The following is a 19,786-nucleotide window of genomic DNA, read 5'->3' as shown; positions in this document are numbered from 1 at the left end:
TCCTGAGGCACCAAAGAAGACCAAGAACTGTCTAGTCAGTGGCCTCAGGGCAACCATTACCCAAAAGCAACAGTTGTGATTTAGTCTGGGCAAGACAAAAGGTCAAGCTATTCACACAAGTACTCTCATCAGGAGAGTGACTGGGGAAAGACACAGCATTCCACAGGATGGAGAGGCCAATGTCTGGATGTATGAGGTGGGGAAGGGAAATAGCCCTGAATCAGCTGACCTGACATTTGATCTATCCACCCATCCTGTCCACTAGGAGCCAGCACAGCCCAGATATCTGGAATTTGGGGGCCTCAAGCAACAGCAAATCCAACCCTGTGATCCCATTCCAGTGTCACAGGGCCTATAGGAGCTTGTGTTGTGAGTTATGCAGGTAATAATTTGATGGTCAGAGGTTACCATAACATGAGAAACTGTATTAATAGAAAATTAGGAAACTGGAAAACCACTGCAGGCTGCTCTCTACCCCTACTGAGAACCCAGAACCCAGATTGCCCTGCCTACCAGGGGTGGCCAGTGTGGTTGGGGCCTAGCCCTGCTCCAGAACCCTTAGGTCCAGCCAGCTCCTGCTTGGTGATTTATGTTCCCAGAGAGAGTCAGCCATGTCTTTGTATTTTCATTGCCAGGCCCATCTAGTTAAGGAATAGGATGAAGTTTATTGGCCTGTAAACTCCCTGGGTGGGGCAGGGCTGCTGCATTTCCACCAATCCACCTTCATTGCCTGGAGCACAGAGAGGGTCCATGCTTTCCTCTGGACCTGAGATCACTGACAGACACAGGGAATAATATCTTCTCCTAAAATTGATATGGTCCCTGTCACTGGCCATTTGGCTCCTGGGGAAGCACTAATATGAAAGCCGAGGCTCAAAGAGAGTGCTGATTTCCTGACAACTGCTGTCATACCAGCTGAATGGCATGCACACTCAACCTTCCAGTCCACTTCCATTCACCAAAAAAAAGTTCCAGGCCAGGCAGTGGTAGCTCATGCCTTTAATCCCAGAACTTGGGAGGAAGAGGCAGGCAAATTTTTGTGAGTTCAAGCCAAACTTGATCTAAAAGAGCTAGCTTCAAGATAGGCTCCACAGCTAGAGAAAAACCCTGTCTCAGGAAAAAACAGGGAAAAGTTCCAGGAGACCCCAGCTGCTGAGTTAGAAAGGTACTTGAGGTGCTTGCCCCCACTTGCACCTTCCTGGGAGGCTGAGCTGAGCTGCTATCAACTGGGTGGAGGAGAGGGAGGCCGAGCTGTGCCACCAGGGTACAGAAGCCAAGGTTTAAAGGAGTGACTGCTGGGACATCTGCTCCAGTGGGGAAACAGCTCACCGTGTACTGTGCGGCACCATCAGGCCATTGGCCTGCATTGCCACACCATACCCAGGCACAGTGGGCAGGGGGCAGAGGTTAGGAAGAGCCAGTACACATATTTACCTCGGGGAGGTAAAGCCTCAGACTCTGGCTTTGTTTGATGGAATTCAGTGTCCCATCAGCCTTTGCTGGCTAGCCAGTCTGTGTAGCTGAGCTGCAATCCTGGGACAAGTGCCCCTCACCTCTCAGAGTGTGGTCTACAGAGGTATGCCTCTGAAAGAGCACCCCGCAAGACACCTACCGGCAAAGAGAGGAGTGGAAGACCTGAAGCTCTCACCATATCATGTGAGACACTGGGTGACAAAAGCTGAGCTTTGGCTGGAGTCCTCCTGCCTACCCCCAAACTCTAGCCTTCATTTTGGCTTAAGATGAGCAAGAACTGTCCTGGTGACCTTGGAAACCAACAACAGGCAGTTTTTGTCAACAATGGGAATCATGGAAACCCAGCAAGTGGCACTCTGACTGCTTAAGCTGAGAAGCCTGAGGCTCCCTGTCACAGTGATCCATTCTATTGGGTGCCTTACACTTGGGTAGTGATCCTGAGACTCCAGATAACTCATACACTGACACATAGCAATCTGTAGATTTGGGAGAAGAACCGAACTCACTGCTCCCCATGGTGCTACTCAACCTGACATCCCCTACTCACTCAGGGGCTATCTGCCATTCCCAAAGCTTCTGACGGCCACCATCATTACCCCACATGTATCCCACCCTGCAGCCAGGCACATTGAGTCAGTCCATACCTGGTAGTTTCCTCACAAGTCTCTGCTCTGTGCTAGGAGGTCGGGAGGCAGCTCTGGTCCCAACCACTATGCATAGCACTAGCAAGCAAGCCAGGACTCCCATGGCTGGAGATGGCAGTGGCATCCTCATGCACAAGGCTCATATGAGGGTGTTACATCCCCAACGCCTAACTTCTGGTCCAGTGTGGGTAGATCCACTCTGGAGAGTCTGTGGGAGGAGACCAGCAAGTTTATCTGAGCAGGTGTGGTGGGAGGGGTCTAGGGGGTGGGGGCAGGGGATGGGGAAGACAGGAGGGCCTCAAGTACCTGAAAAAGGAAACCAGACCATTCTACCTTCTGTGGTCCCTCTCTTTTCATTCCCTCCACAGAGACAGAGCTCTCCACTATATTTTCTCTAAGTTTTATGTTTTTCTTTTGACTACAACTGGTAAAATTAAGGTAAATTTAATTATGATGCTTTGGATCCATTTACTCTTAAACCCTCTCAGCAGTTTTCTAGGATGTTTGTTAAGCAGGCTTTGGGAGACTTCTAACTAAATGTTTCATTGTATTCTTTTTGAAAAGGTTTTCCCCTCCAGACCCACAGGGACTGGCCTTCCTGAGAAGTAAACAAGTTGTTACTCTTCAGACACCTGCAAAACAAGCAATCGAGGCCCCGGGCCCATTATCCCTCAGCACAGCAGAGTCATGCCCTCTGGGGTCTCTCTATTCCTCTGCAGTCCACTGGTCCTCCAGGTATCACTTATGGCAGTCTTACTTTGTCGCCCTCGGACAGTTGGCCCTTGCGTCCATCATCCATGTGTGACCCTCAGTGAGACCCATCATCCATGTGTGACCCTCAGTGAGACCCATCATCCATGTGTGACCCTCAGTGAGACCCATCATCATCCATGTGTGACCCTCAGTGAAACCAGCAGACACATGCTGCAGAGGGAGACCAGCAGACAAAACTTCCTTTAAGTTAAAAGATTGAAAAACAATGCAAGTTTATTTATAGTAACATTGCCACAAGCGTCTTCTTTGACTATCTGAGAGCTGCTACAAAAGGGGAAGGCGTGATGGAGTTTTTAAAGGCACAAACCTCAATTGTCTCAACTCCTGGGGTATTTTTGCTATGTGAGAAATTATCCTGTTCTTGTTTTTTAAAGCAAGCAAGGATAAGTGAGATTACAGAAGCAGAATGGGGATCTGGCTAATATTTTAAAATAACAATTATACAGTATAGAACAATTTTGAGAAATGATCCAGGTGGCTCTGGGATCAGTCTTCCCTTTAGATTGCTATCGAGACTCAAATGCTGAGGGTCATGACTTAGGGTTGTAGTCCAGACATCCTGTGGTTAATAATCCTTAGGCTGAGACTCCAATGTTTTTCTTTTTTCACATAACTTAGTTTGACACTCAGTTCAAAATGGAGCTAGTTTTTAACCACTACATGAGTAAACAGACCCAGTTTCTGATTTTAGAGTAGCCAGCTTGGGGGTCAGGCAGGTGGGCTCAGCATTTGCACACAGAAGGCTGTAGACAGCCTTCAACACAGGCTGCTGATTTCTTACCCCTCATGCAACGGGCTGTTAAAACTAGGTCCTGTGTGGCCAGGAGAATATGAAGTCGGCAGTTGTGATAGCTCCTAACAGAACCCTCACTAGTCAGTAGTACTGATGTCTCTAGTTCAAATTCTCAATTTATTCACGTTTGATGACATAAGCAAATGGAGACTTAAGTGAACAGTATCTTTAGAAATTAGGCCTTACTGTCAGGTTGTAAAGGTTTAACAACAGCATAAGTAATAACATATGATATTTGGGTGGTGTACTATGTGACTCCTTTAGGAACAACTCAATAAGATGTAGCATATTCCTAGTCCTGGCAATTTGATTTTATAGCATATGATATCTAACTGGAGTACTGTCTTCCCCATCACATAGTAACCGTCTTTAAACGTTTTATATATGTGCATATTTCAGGAAACTTCTAGAGTTCCAGGTATCAATAGAGCTTTTCAACCTCCCTGTTTTAGCCAATATTCTATTGCTGTATAAAGACACCATAACCATAACAACTCTTATAAAAGAAAGCATTTGCTCTTTTCAAGCCGGCACTCCGTAAGGGCGAGCCATGTTCAGCTCGAACGCCAAGATTGTCAAGCCCAATAGAGTTCGAGTCCGGCATCTCTCAGGCGCTGCTCGAGCTGGACATGAACTCGGATCTCAAGGCGCAGCTGTGGGAGCTCAACATTACTGCGGCCAAGGAAATTGAAGTTGGTGGTGGCCGGAAAGCCATCATAATTTTTGTACCAGTTCCTCAGCTGAAATCCTTCCAAAAAATCCAAGTCCGGCTGGTTCGTGAATTGGAGAAAAAGTTCAGCGGGAAACACGTAGTCTTCATTGCTCAGAGGAGGATTCTGCCCAAGCCAACTCGGAAAAGCCGTACGAAAAATAAGCATAAGCGCCCCAGAAGCCGCACGAGTGTGCACGACGCCATCCTTGAGGACTTGGTCTTCCCAAGTGAGATTGTGGGCAAGAGGATCCGAGTGAAACTGGACGGCAGCAGGCTCATAAAGGTTCATTTAGACAAAGCACAGCAGAACAACATGGAGCACAAGGTGGAAACTTTTTCTGGTGTGTATAAGGAGCTCACGGGCAAGGATTGTTAATTTTGAATTCCCAGAGTTTCAGTTGTAAAGAAAATGACTGAATAAAGTGTCATTCGTAAAAAAATAAATAAATAAAATAAAATAAAGCATTTAATTGCAGCTTGCTTACACTTTCAGAGGCTTAGTCCATTATCAGTATGGTGGGAAGCATGGTGGCATGCAGGCAGACATGGTGCTGGAGGAGCTGAAAGTTCTACATCTACACCAGCAGGGAGCAGGAATAGAGAGTCCCTGGGTCTGGACACACTTCCTCTAACAAAGCTGCACCTACTCCAATAAGACTATACCTCCTAATCCTTTCAAAAATGCCACTTCCTGATGTCAAATATAAAATTATATTAGCCTATGGGGGCCATTCTTATCCAAACGACCACACTTCCCATATACCTTCCTTTACTTTGCCCACCCACCTACCTCCTCCATTGAATCTTCCCTTATCCTGTTGTAACATTTTATTCAATTTTCTGTTTTTTGAAGAGCCCCTACCCTACCAACCCCTTCGTAGATACCCGACTTCTGTTTATACCCTAAATGAAACACACATTTAAAGATAGCATCCATGTATAAAGTGGGAAAAAACACATTATTTGTCTGTTTTGGTCTTGGTCACCTCACTTAGTAGGATTTTTTTCAATCCATTATTTACCTGCAAATTTTATAATTACATTTTGTTTTCACAGCTGAATAATATCCCATTGTATAAATGGATTATATTTCCATTATCCCTTCCTCTCTTGATAGACATCTAAGCTGTTTCCACTTTCTGGAGAGAAAAGCAGTGAACATTGGTGTGCTGATGCAGGTGAGGCTCTTTGTGTCTATGTCCAAGAGTTGTAGAGCTGGACTCAGAGGTATATCTATTTTCAGCCCTGAGAAGCCTCCTCACTGATTCAGTAGTGGCTGTACCAGTTTACGCCCCCACCAGCAATGAATAAGTGTTCCTCTTTCCCCACATCCTCAGAGGCATGCGCTATCATTTCTTTCTTTCATCTGGGCCATTATGGATGGAATAAGATGAAACCTCCAGGTAGTTACAGTTTTTGTTTCCGTGGTGGTTAAGGATGTCAAACCATCTGCTCTATTCACATACAGTGAACATATTACATACAGTGAAGTAAAACAACAATTTTTTTTTTTTTTTGATTTTTTGAGACAGGGTTTCTCCGTAGCTTTTGGTTCCTGTCCTGGAACTAGCTCTTGTAGACCAGGCTGGCCTCGAACTCCCAGAGATCCGCCTGCCTCTGCCTCCCGAGTGCTGGGATTAAAGGCGTGTGCCACCATCGCCCGGCAAAACAACAAATCTTTACAAAATAGTTCAAACAAAAAAAAAAAAAAAACGGGACTGGGCTGGCAATAAGGCTCTGCAAGTAAAGGCGCTTGTAGCCAGGCCTGACAACCTGAGTTTGGTCCTCGGAACATTCATGATGAAAGGAAAGAACAAACTCCAGCAAGTTGTTCTTTGACCTCCAGGACACACCCCTCCAGTAAATAAATAAAAATTACCAAACTGCCCAAATCAGTAAAATTCTAACAATGACAAAAACAAACAAATAAATAAACCACTGAAAATTGTGGATCAGATGATCAAATTTCTCTCCCATACCACCTTAAACTGCCCAGAAATCCCCGCAAGTCTATTGTCATTTCTTTCTGGGTACTTCCAGAGATTTTTGTTGTTATCGGTGTTTTTAATAATTTATTTACCTATATTTAATGTGCATTTGTGTTTTGCCTGCACAAATGTTTGGGTGAAGGTGTTGGATTCCCTGAAACTGGAATTACAGGCAGTTTTGAGCAGCCATATGTGTGCTGGAAATTGAACCTGGGTCCTCTGGAAGAGAAGCCAGTGTTCTTATCTGCTGAGCTAAGTCTCCAGGCCTTTTGTTATTGTTTGAGACAGGATCTCACTCTGGCCCAGGCTGGCTCCAGAATGATTCTCCTCTCTCAGCCTGCCAAATGCTGGGATTCTAGGCTTGACCCAATATAGAGGATTTTTTTTCAAGTAAATAAAAGTCGCTAGCATACAAGTTCAAGACCCAGGAAGGAGAAGACAGGTTAAGGCATAACCAGCTTAACTTCTTAGTCACACAGAAGGGATCCCCAAATCTTCTAAAATAGACAAAGAAGAGAAAAATCAATGTGAATGTCTGTACATGAATACGGGACTGAGCAGATAGATGGGTCAGTAAATAAAGGTGCTTGCCACTAAGTCTGATGACCTGAGTTCAGTCCTCAGAACCCTCACGGCAGAAGGAAAACTTGACTCCAGTTGTCTCCTGACCTCCACACACGTGCACTCACACACACACATGCCATAGGGGGAAGTGGCCCAGAATTTAATCCCAGTTCACAGGAGGCAAAGGCAGGTGATACTCTGTGAGTTTGAGGCCAGCCTGATCTACAGGGTGAGCTCCAGGACAGCCAGGGCTCCATAGAGAAACCCCATCTCAGAAAGGCAAAAGAAAAAGAAAAAAAATATATGACCTAGAATAGTCCACAACACTACGAGGATAAACCTGTCTGACTAGTGAAGGAGGCCAAGGATGCCTCTTAGACGGTCTTCATCTGGGTGGTCAGCTTACCCCAAGTATCTTTGGCAGGAGAGAAGATCCCAGAATTCACCAACCTTGTGACAGGACTATGGTTCCTCAAGACTACAGAGAATTCCAGGTTAAAGGAATGATATTCCTAGAAGTTACAACCGGGGTGTGATGGAGAATACCTCTGAATTGCAGTACTTGGGAGGCAGAGGCAGGTGCATCTCTTTGAGCTTGAGGCCAGCCTGCTCTACATAGCAAGTCCAAAGCCCACTAGGGCTACATAATAAGACTCTGAAACAAATAAAGGAAGTTAGAACCAGATGGACTTTATGATACAGACCTAAAACTCAGCATTTGGTAGGTGATAGCAGAAAGATCAAGAGATCAAAACAGTGCTCAGCTATACAGTGAGTTTGAGGACACTATGATTATACAAGATACTAACTGAAAAATAAAACCAAAACTCTCAATCAAACAATACAAACCAAAAGCATCACCTTGCCATATATGTGTCTCAAGGTATGGGGACCTACAGACAAGAGACACGCATACCTACAGACAGAAAATCAGTTTTTCATTTTTACAAAGTGATCGCGGTTTCCAAGCTATCTCATGTTATCAGGTGGATATTCCAACAAGGAACGGAATGCTGGTGATATGGCAGGCCCAGTATCAACAGACTTACTGGTGTCATCTCAGTTCAACCTCTAACAATCCTGTAATATGGTTAGCATTATTATGCCCATTGTACAGAATGGGGAACAGAGGCTCAGGGGAAATGAAATAACTCATAGAAGACAGTGCTATGAACTGTAGGAGGGCAGGATTCAAATTCAGGTCTTCTTGGCTCTCAGCCTCACATGCTAAGTGTTTGGATTGTCCTCTATACAGCCTCCAGCATGCGTTACTGCCTTGTTCCTCACTCTTTATGACTTCTCGCTGTTAGTGAATTAGTCATGTGTTGATACATCTAGTCTCATTCTAGTGGGTTGTTTATTTAACTGATAGATGTTGATCTCCATTTGAAGTATATACAAACATACCTTTATATTTATGAATATATATTATATAATATCAATATATTAGTGAATATGTATTATATATAGTCCTACTCTCCCTAAATAATTAAACAAATATTATTATTATTTCAAATACCTATCAGTAGAGTAGATCTTCACACATTCATTATATGAAAGTTTATTTTAAAATGTCAGAATAGAGGACTGGAGAGATGGCTCAGAGGTTAAGAGAATTGCCTGCTCTTCCAAAGGTCCTGAGTTCAATTCTCAGCAATCACATGGTGGCTCACAACCATCTGTAATGGGGTCTGGTGTTCTCTTCTGGCTGGCAGGCAGACACACAAATAGAATATTGTATACATAATAAATAAATAAATATTTTTTAAAATGTCAAAATAGAGAAATAAATGTTTATAATAATGAAAAAATTATAGACAGCTCAAAACTGTAACTCCAATTCCAGAGGATCTGACAGTCTCACAGAGGCCTACATGAAGGCAAAACACCAATACATATAAAATAATAAAAAATAATTAAATTTTTGTAGGAGCCAGTGGGGACAGGAGCACCACAAGAAATCCCACAGAATTAACTAACCTGGGATCATAGTGGCTCACAGAGACTGAACCACCATCAAGAGAGCACGCATGGGACTGACCTAGGCCCTCTGTGCACATGTTACAGTTGTGTAACTTGTGTTCTTGTGGGACTCCTAACAGTGGGTGCAGAGCCTGTCTCTGTTGCTTGCTTTTGGGACCCATTCTTCCTACAGGATTGCTGCATCCATCCTTAATAGAAGAGGACATGCCTAATCTCGCCACTACTTGATAGAATATGTCTGGCAGGTATCCACATGAAGTCCACCTTTTTCTGAGGAGTAAAAAGAGGAGGAGGACTGGATGGGGAGTGAGAGCAGTGGAGGTAGGAGGGAGTTACTGAGAAAAGAGGAGGGAGGGGAAATTTTGGTTGGGATGTAAAAATAAAAAATAATAAAAATAAACTCATGCCCAAAAAGGAGAATATCAATGGTTATCATACTTAAACTTGAGGTATTAAAAGAATGGCCCTCTAGGGACATTGGCACTTATTGCAATTTTTTTTTATAATGTGTTTGCAGTTGTATAGAAATAGTTAAATAAAATTAGGCATAATTTTGATCAGATCTAATGCATAATGTATTTGCCTTCTTCTTGGAATAGTTATATCATGTTTAGGCATTATTATGACCTGGTATTCACCCACCTGAAATAAATAAATGTAATTCTCAAAAGTGTTTGAGCTCTTTCTGCTCTTGCAGAGGGCTGAATTTCAGTTCCCAGCATCTATATGGCAGAGCATAATAATTTGTAAGTTCAGTTCTGTGAGATTCAATGCTCTCTCTGGCCTCCAAGAGTACCTACATTCATGTGCACACACAGCCCTTCCACCCACCAAAAATAAAACAAAAGACCACAGCATCTTGGGTCTGCTCCTTCTTGGTATAGTCTATCTCTGTTTTTTACATCACTGCTTGTCTTAATCAGAGCACCTCAAGAATCCAATCCCCACTTCTTGTCTTCATGTATTTCATGTATAATCCCTCAGGTAACATACTCTCAGACACACACACACAAATGAAAATAAATTTTGTGGTTAAGAAAATGGTATAAAAATTATAACAAATACTTATTAAAAAGCCCCAGGAAACCAAGGATGAAAGCCATTGTCATGGGAGTCTCTAGATGTGCATTGCTAAAGTTCCCTGGCATCTTGCAGGTGAATGCTGAAACAGTGAAGTCCTGCATCTGCACATCAGGCTAAACAGGCAGCTATCATCAGTGAGATCCAGAACGGCATGAGCATTAATAGTAGGCATGTGATGCTGCTCTCCAACCTTATGACCTACAAAGTGCAATGAAGGGGAGGTTCCAAGATGCTGAATCTTGAAGTTCACTGTCCACATACCTGGGAGTGTCTATGGCATATAAACTGTACCACTGTGAGAATTGACCTGGACAGAATGTAAGGTGTCACCACCAAAAGGCCAAATTGAAGTGACAGGGTCAGACGTTCTAGTAAGTTTCCAGTGTGACAACTGTAACACAGCCAGTTGAAACATGGCTTTTGCCCATATCCTAAATCTTATCCCATAGGAAAACTTACCATCACCAAAAATCAAGATACCTATGGTGACCTAGGGTCTTAGTCCCTTAACCCATTTCCGGTGCTCCTTTCATAGCCATTTCCAGAGAGTATGGCTGAGGGTGTAGGTCAGTGGTAGACTGCCTGCCTAGCATAGATGGGGTTTGATCTTTATCAACACACACACAACACACACACACACACACACACACACACACACACACACACTACTTTGCTCTCTATTGGAAGTTTAGGGGAATCTAAATTTAGGGTGTCTGAATCTTGGTAAATATCACTCCCAGCATCAAAACATTATACCATGTGTGACAGTAGGAGCCCCGAGGACTGGGTGTTTTCAAGTGTATTCTAGTCTGATTTTTTTAATGCATATACCACTTCACTGTACCTGACATGCAGGTTTTCTGTTTTTGTTGTTGCTGTGTACATGTAGGTGCATATTCATGTGGATACCCCTCCATGTATGTGGAGGCCAGATGTTAGTCAGTCTTGGGTGTTGTTCCTCATGAACCATTGGCCTTTTTATAATACCTTTATTAGCATATATTAATTATGAATAACATAAATTTCATTCTCATCTTTTATGTATGTATGTGACACGCTTTTGTAGTAGTGATCTTTACCTTCACTTATTCACTCACTCCTATTCATCCCCTCTCTCTTCCCAACTAGTCCTTCTGTTTTCGTGTCTTTTATTTTTCCAGTAACATTTCAAAATGTTTTTCCATAGTATTTTAGTGAATGACATCAGGGCTGCTGTCAAGAACATGGGTGTGGAAGGGTTGTGTACAGGAAAATGAGTACCTTACTAGTGTTTACACCATTGAAGACAATGCCTGTCCATGCCCCCATCATGAAGCCCCGCCTTACATGATAAGATGTTGACAGGACAGGTCTTCTGAGGGTCTTGTGCATGTTCGGCACAATTGATAGGTGACACTCTCCATGTCCTTGGTAACTCTATTGCATCACTGACCATGAGGCTGCACTGATAACCATCAGCCTTTGTGGTACCATGAACAGCTGCTTGGTTGGTTTTGTTGATTCTGGTATTGGGACATCTGCTACTTTGGTTTGGAACTTCTGAGAGTGGCTTGGGACCCACACTTCTGGGCATCTCCCCTGATATGGGATGAAGTCCTGGGTATTATCAGGTTTGGCCTGGCCTTGATACAATTTATGATGTGGTATCCTCCTTTTTTTAAATTTATTTATTTATTAAAGATTTCTGCCTCCTCCCCGCCACCGCCTCCCATTTTTCTCCCCCTCCCCCATCAAGTCTCCCTCCCTCATCAGCTCGAGGAGCAATCAGGGTTCCCTGCCCTGTGGGAAGTCCAAGGACCATCCACCTCCATTCAGGTCTAGTAAGGTGAGCATCCAAACTGCCTAGGCTCCCCCAAAGCCAGTACGTGCAGTAGGATCAAAAACCCATTGCCATTGTTCTTGAGTTCTCAGTAGTCCTCATTGTCCGCTATGTTCAGCGAGTCTGGTTTTATGCCATGCTTTTTCAGACCCAGGCCAGCTTGGCGGTTTCTCAGGAAATTCGGGATCAACCTACCACTGGACCCAGCAATACCACACTTGGGAAAATACCCAAGAGAGGCCCTATCATACAACAAAAGTATATGCTCAACTATGTTCATAGCAACATTGTTTGTAATAGCCAGAACCTGGAAACAACCTAGATGCCCTTCAATGGAAGAATGGATGAAGAAAGTATGGAATATATACATATTAGAGTACTACTCAGCAGTAAAAAACAAGGACTTCTTGAATTTTGCATACAAATGGATGGAAATAGAAAACACTATCCTGAGTGAGGTAAGCCAGACCCAAAAAGAGGAACATGGGATGTACTCACTCATATTTGGTTTCTAGCCATAAATAAAGGACATTGAGCCTATTATTCGTGATCCTAGAGAAGCTAAATAAGAAGGTGAACCCAAAGAAAAACATATAGGCATCCTCCTGAATATTAACCTTCATCAGGCGATGAAAGGAGACAGAGACAGAGACCCACATTGGAGCACCAGACTGAAATCTCAAGGTCCAAATCAGGAGCAGAAGGAGAGAGAGCATGAGCAAGGAACTCAGGACCGCAAGGGGTGCACCCACACACTGAGACAATGGGGATGTTCTATCGTGGTATCCTCCTTTTAAGGCCAAATTACATCCAACCAGAGAACCAGGTGTGAATCTTGATAAGATTATGAAAAAGATATTCCTATTACTACAAGGTTCCTTTATATTATTTTTCAACAGACACGCCAATTGGCACCCCATGAAAATACCTTTTAAATGACAAACATTTTCCAAATTTCCATTTTTTGTCCTCTTGCTTGTTGTCTTAGTTCTGGGTTTCCATTGCTGTGAACAAACACAAAGACCACGGCAAGTCTTTAATTGTGATAGCTCACAGAGATTTAGTTCCTTATCATCATGGTGGGAACCTAGGAAGCATGCAGGCACATATGGTGCTAGAAAAGGAGCTGAGCATTCTCATGCCTTGACTCATAGGCAACAAGAATTGGTCTGAGAAATTGCGTGTGGCTTGAACATATATAACATATAATCCAAGAATAAGAATATAAAAATGTAGATTCCAAAAATAAGAACATAGAAGTAAAGAAATATAAAGTTGTAAGCCTAGGAGAATGAGAGCAGAATGTCAGCAGCTTTCTCAGCAACTTAAGGATTAACTATTAACAGCGGGTTACTCCACTTTATAACCCATAGCTCTACTTACAAAACAGAAGCATCTCTCTGCAAACTGAGAGACCAACACATCCACCCCCACACACACCATTCTTGATTAACGATAACAACAGATATGAGCTGCGTTAAGTTTAAGAAGATAGGAATAAATAAGAACTGTCTCCTGGTAGTTGACTGGAAAAGTCAGTTGAGACAAACAAAAGCAGGGGCCACAGCAAGTGTCACAAAGAGCAGAGCTATGGGGTCTCTGCTCTTGTCATCATGGGTTAATCCTTGTCATGGCTGTGTTTGGCTGGAGTCAGCCCCCTCTTCACAGGAATCATAATAGACTCCCCTCATTCCAAGCCTTGATCTCTGTGTCCCCAATTCTGCCCCAGTTATTTTTTATTTATTTATTTATTTATTTATTTATTTTACTGATTTTTATTGAACTCTACATTTTCTCTGCTCCCTTCCCTGCCTCACTTCTCCTCCCTTCAGCCCTCCTCCAAGGTCCCCATGCTCCCAATTTACTCAGGAGATCTTGTCTTTTTATACTTTATACTTCCCATGTAGATTAGATCTATGTTAGTCTCTCTTAGAGTCTTCATTGTTGTCTAAGTTCTCTGGGGTTGTGGTTTGCAGGCTGGTTTTCTTTGCTTTATGTTTTAAAAACCACCTATGAGTGAGTACATGCGATAATTGTCTTTCTGGGTCTGTTACCTCACTCAAAATAATGTTTTCTAGCTCCATCCATTTTTCTCCAAAATTCAAAATGTCATTATTTTTTTCTGCTGTGTAGTACTCCAGGCTTGGGTACACTCGGACCCGCTGGGCATTAGAGGGACGTTTTGAAGCCATGTACACTCACACCACCCCTCGGCCAGAGATACTAAGTAGGACCTCTGGACTTACCTTGCATTCTGTATGCAAAGAACACCCTCCTCCAGTCTCTATTCTAAGTGGTACTCCCTTCCTTCTGGCAGGTGGGGCCCTTAAAAACTCGCCTTTGAGTAGATGCAGGACAAGCCCCTTGAAGGTGCTGCTCTGGAGGTCAGATCTGCATAGAAAGCTGCAGTCCCTATGGTGGACAGGTGCCAGTGGCACAGGGACACATATAGAATTTCCACCGGGAAACCTGGTGAGCCTCCCAGTGTGGATCTTGGGAAACAAACTCAGATCTCCTGGAAGAGCAGCAAGTGCTCCTCAGACCCAATTTGTTTTGTTTTGTTTTGTTTGTGAAATAGGATTTCTGTGCAGTGCTGGGTGTCCCAGAACTCGCTCTGTAGACCGGGCTGGCCTCAAACTCAGAGATTCACCTGCCTCTGCCTCCCATGTGCTTTAAAAGGGGTGCACCAGCAACTGCCCTGCTTCTTGTTTTTCTTAACTACACTTTCTGTGTGTGTGGAGGGGGTAGGAGCATGTAGGGGTCAAAGACAACTTGGGAGAGTTGCTTCTTTCCTTACACGATAAGGGTCATGAGAATTGTACTCAGTAACACAGTGTTGACAGTGATCGTTTTGTGGTTTTGGAGTTTAGTCCTGAGGATGGAGCCCAGGCCCTCACATATGCTAAGCCATCACAAGCAGATGTTTGTTTTCTGATGGCAGGGATAGATCTTGGGCCCTCACAATGCCAAGTGAGCACCTTGCCACTGAGTGGTCCCAGCTTGGCAGTCTTGTTTGTAACCTCTGACAGGTTTGTTTACTGCCTAGTTTTATTAACATAGCCATGTCCTGAGGGTGACAGAGTCTTCGTGGAGACCCCCACTGTTAGACGTAGTCCAAGATGTCTTGGCACTCAACTTTGTCATCCCTGCTGTTGAAGTCCCAGGACCTCACATCCCTGTCTTTGACTGAACCTATTTTCTAGCCAGCATGGCAGCACACATGTCATCCCAGCAATTGAGGGGCAGAAGCTTCTCCTGAACAGTGTGAAGTCAGCCTGTGCAACACAGTCAGGTGCTACCTCCATGTCCAGCTACAGCCACAAGCCAAGCATGCAGACATCCCTAGTCCTGGGAGGAAAGCCACATGGTACACCAGAAACCCAGTGAGACCCAGGCTTCTCCGATGGGGCAGCTGTGATTGAAGAGGAAAGGCTAGGAAGGCAGCAGCTGCTGCTGGTTTGTAGTGAGGAACAGGGCCCAGGAATGCTCAGAGGCACTGAGGCCTAGGGGCAGAAAGACCCAGCAGCAGGCCAGTCTGTCTCAGCCTGAATTGACCATTTAAGGAGGAAGGAGCCCTGAGTTTTGAGCCCAAGCTTCTTGTGGCCCCATGACCTGGGCTGCTGTGGGCTGCTGGGTTCAGGAGAAGGGCCATGTTGGGGTCCTGCTGTGATCAGAGGGTGCAGCAGAGCATCTGAAGGGCAGACAAGGAGCAAAGGAGAACAGACAAAGGTGGCAGAGATCTTTTAGTGCTTATATGAAGCAGAGCTGGGAAGTGAGGTACAGGTGAAGGGGAGCAGCAGGCCATGTCTGTAGAGCTGGGGCAATCCAAGCGGAGAGGTCCCAGAACCCGGGGACCATGCTGGGGTTAAGCATAATGGGGCCGGAGGGTCTCCCAGAGGAGGGGGTTCTGTTCTTCCCAGGACAGTCTCCATCAGAGACTGAAGTGCTGGGCCTAGGAGGGGAGAAAAGGGGACAAGGGAGGGACTGTAGAGTGGTGGGAAAAGAGGGGCCATGGGTGGGGCTGTGACGTAGTTAGGTCTTGCTGGTCTATGCTGGGACAGGCTAGACAGTCACAGGAATGAATATTTTTTCTTCTGCTGATTTAAAAAATAAGAAGGTGGGGAAAGCAAGATCTCAGCAGTCAACCAGACAAACTTTACTAGGGGTATACTGACTAGTTTTATGTCAACTTGACAGAAACTAGAATCATCACAGAGAAAGCAAGCCAGTATGCAGCACCCCTCTATGGCCTCTGCATCAGCTCCTGCTTTCCTGATGGCTCTGGTCCCACTGCTGCTCCACTCTCATGCTTCCCGCTGTGCAGCTTTGGAACACGTGTCATTTTGTGAGACCAAAACCAATTATTTTCTGGGACAAGTGGCTGATAGTTTCCATATTGGTACCTGGCCTTGTAGGTGCCTCTACTTGCCTCTGTCCTCCTGACTTATCCTTGACAAGCCAGTCTGGGGCTACAGTACCTTAGCCCAAGGTAGACATGAATTTACTAACAGTCACCAGGTGGTGGTGGCGCATGCCTTTAATCCCAGCACTCGGGAGGCAGAGGCAGGCGGATCTCTGTGAGTTCGAGACCAGCCTGGCCTACAAGAGCTAGTTCCAGGACAGGAACCAAAAGCTACGGAGAAACCCTGTCTCGAAAATCCCCCCCAAAAAAAGAAAAAAAAAGAATTTACTAACACCACATGAGCCTGACAGTAGACAACTGTTAACATGCTATGACAATTAAACAGAATTGACAAGACATTGCTGCATGTTGGGTCACATGAGCCCTTATCAGTCCTAAAGGGTCATAAACAAATGACCCAATGGCCAGAGGAGGAATTGGAGCATCCCCCATTTCCCTTAGGCTCTGAGATTAGAAGCATGTCTACTAGATCTTCTTGAATCCCCAGACTGTCCAGACACCAGATACAAGATAAAACCAGAAACCTATCAATTGGTAAAAACAGTAAAAATAAAGTTTACCAGAGACCAGAGACTGGGGTGCCCCCCCCAGAACCAAGTTTGTGCTTCCCTGTATGGGTCACCAAAATGTTAGGTCCACGGGGGGTTGTACAAAAAAAACCACCGAAGTCTAGTAAACCAGAAGCAAACTTTATTCCATGAAAAAATAAAAATGAAAAAATAAGTAAATAAATCTCCCTGAGAGCACAGCCAGAGATGGACTTGTAAGACTGTGGCAAAAACTGGTATCTGAACTCCTCCTTATAGTAAGAAGCAACAAGAATTAGGCAATAACAAAGGAATTTTTACAATTTTGAGATGAAACTTAGATAATTGCTTTTCTTTACAATGTCCATTAACAGGGTTTCTTGAGTTAAACTAGTGTTTGTATTCAGCCCACTGTCTCTCTCTGGTACTCGTGGATAGTGTTTACCAAAGCTCTGCATTTCCCTGATACTGCCACTTTCACATAACAGGGAAAGCTATGGGACAATGTAAAACCCATATGTCAAAAGCCACGTACATCCCATCATTTAAAAGTTAACTCAGCTCACATCAATTATGCTGGTCATGAGTGGCCAGGGGATTATCTTAGGGCTAACTCAATTTGTAGATGAATGATTTCTCCTGCAAATGGAAAATATAACTGCCAAAACAGAATAGCACCTAACATCTACCTCGACTGTTTATACACATTTTCCATGGTCTTAAGCTTGACAACCACAGCATCAATCTTGGACATGATGCTGCCTATGGAGTGCTCCACACAGTCAACACGTCTTGCCAGTGCCTGGAACTCTTCATAGAAAACCCTGTTGGAGATACTGTCCCTCCTCTGGAAGCTATTATCATCCTTCTTAGAGTCATCCAGGGTTCTTGGGAAACTTCTGATGCTCGTGGGACATGGTAATGATCTATGTTCCAAGCCCAGAACCTCCCTCACTTCTGCACTGAATGGTGTTTGAGTGCATTGTGGCATGAAGTTCTGGTCACTGGTTGTCTGTTTCACCAGGAAATTCTTACTGTTGATATATTTGTGTCCTTTCCTTTTGCTTTTATGTTCCTCCTTGATCCTGCGCTGCAGCCTCTGGATGTAATGCTGGACAGCCATGTAGATGAACCGGTACTGTGCCTCTTTCTGGACCATTCCTGGCCTCTGGGACCGCACCATCTGAATGGTTTTAGAAACATCGATGTCATGGTCAACACCTTTCTCTCTAATGATGTCAATAAGGATATCAATCACAATGAATGTTCCCGTCCTGCCAATTCCAGTATTGCAGTGAACTACAACAGGGCCTGCATCCATGATGCTCTCCTGCTTGTGGTGGACCTCCTCCAGGAAGTCCAGCACACCTCCAGGGTCACTGGGCACACCATGGTCGGGCCATGTCTGAAAGTGGTAATGCCAGACAGTTCTCTCTGTATTTCCTTGTCCAACCTTGGAGAGCTTGAGTTCTCTTAAGGTGTAGTTAGGAGCAGCACTTTCTTTGATGTTCCTAACACGTATGACCCCATAGTCTTTGAGTGCATACTCATCAGGCCAGTACTTGACACATTTGCTCTTCCCTCTCTCCACCTCCTTTGTGGTCATGCTGATGACTCGAGAGTTCTCCTGGAACACCATCCTCCAGAAATCATTCACCGTGTTCTGCAGGCAGCCTTGAGTGGCAATGTAGCTCTTTTTGGGTTTTGAATTGTGGCACTTGGCTTCAAATTCAGGCATGATGATGTTCGCATTGATGTAATCAGAAACGGGCTCATTGGGATCGCCATCATGCAGGACAACCCTAGTGTGATCGAATGGCAGGATGTTTTTGTATCTATTTTTGTTTTTATTTTCTTGTCTCCGACCTTCTTTTTGGCTATAGAGAAATTTGTATTCCTGTTTCTGTAGTGTCTCAAATTCTTCCCAAAAGCCCTGTTTGGCCATACCTGTGGTCTCAGCTACCTTGCTTAGCTCTCGAACCCTGCTTTCAATTTCAGCAGCATTAATACGAGTTGTGTTGAGAGGCTGCTTGAGCTGCAGGACTATGCCAAGTGTCGCAACAATAGGGTTCTTCTTGTAATGCTCCACCAGGTCTCTCAAAGAGTCAAAATACTCTCCTCCACCAACATCATATTTCAGTTCCTGACATCGGATCATAACGTGGCTCACTTTGGACTTGCCATCATTGCTCTTCCATTTGTCATCACCTGTGACGACAGAGAGAACAAAGTCTCCAGGGTATCTCTGGCTCCCTCGGACAAGAAAGCTGCCATGCTTACCCTTCTCCATTAGCAGTTTCTCTGCTTCTTTTCCAGACAAGGGACCATGGAACCACCTTTCACAGGTTGGGTCTGCACAATTCAGTGGATACTTGAGCTCAACAACATCTCCGCTCTTTTCTTTTAGCTGCTCGTGATGTTCCATGTAGTACTGGAGTAGTTCAGCCAAGGTAGCAAACTTCTTCCCACCATAGAGGTCATAGTAGTCCCCAGTGTTCTGAACCTTGATGTGATAGACAGCTCCATTTCTTCTAACAGACACAGTAAAATCTCCAGGGTTACTCTCACTAGGCCTTGTCAAAAAGCTGCCATCAACTCCTCTGGTTAGAAGGAGATTCTCAGCCTCCACACCACTGATGTTGGGGTGAAACCCTCTCTGAGATGCCATGTTCCCCTTGGCTCCTGCTCCACATAGACCTGCTGCTTGCTCAGGCTCCTTGGGACACTGTCACATGTGTGTTGGGGGGCTAAGCAAAGACCCACTGAGGAGTCAACACATGTGCAGGGCAGGTAGAACTGGCCCACTCTACATGCAAAATCCCCCACCAGACCTGGATCCTGGATACTGGCTGTGCCCCACTAGGGTCACTCTGCTTCAGTCCTGGGCTTTGGCTCCTGCTCTGGTCTCACCACCGTGTCCACCTTAGGCAGACTGCCAGCGCAGAGGTGGGAGCTAGAACTATGGGTGAGGTTAGTTTGTCCATCAGCACAACTGGTATCCCA

General features: G+C 44.7%; 1 protein-coding gene and 1 pseudogene across 1 annotated transcript; one reads left to right on the top strand and one right to left on the bottom strand.

The window, feature by feature from the left end:
• The first annotated feature begins 4,234 nt into the window (after positions 1-4,234).
• On the top strand, positions 4,235-4,800 carry LOC121445525 (annotated as a pseudogene).
• A 12,668-nt stretch (positions 4,801-17,468) lies between these two features.
• Positions 17,469-19,451, bottom strand: LOC121445529 (tyrosine-protein phosphatase non-receptor type 11-like). The gene has a single exon (XM_041647651.1). The coding sequence runs from the start codon at positions 19,449-19,451 to the stop codon at positions 17,469-17,471; it is 1,983 nt and encodes a 660-aa protein (XP_041503585.1).
• Positions 19,452-19,786: the final 335 nt, after the last annotated feature.

The sequence above is a fragment of the Microtus oregoni genome, unplaced genomic scaffold, assembly GCF_018167655.1.
Source record: "Microtus oregoni isolate MIOR12 unplaced genomic scaffold, Mior012 000201F_ref0000476, whole genome shotgun sequence".
Taxonomy (NCBI): domain Eukaryota; kingdom Metazoa; phylum Chordata; class Mammalia; order Rodentia; family Cricetidae; genus Microtus; species Microtus oregoni.
Note: the sequence above shows the minus strand (reverse complement) of the source record. Positions and strands in the feature narration are given on the sequence as shown.

Excerpts from the sequence above, each read along its gene's own strand:
- LOC121445529 (XM_041647651.1), bottom strand. The coding sequence starts at position 19,451 with ATGGCATCTCAGAGAGGGTTTCACCCCAACATCAGTGGTGTGGAGGCT.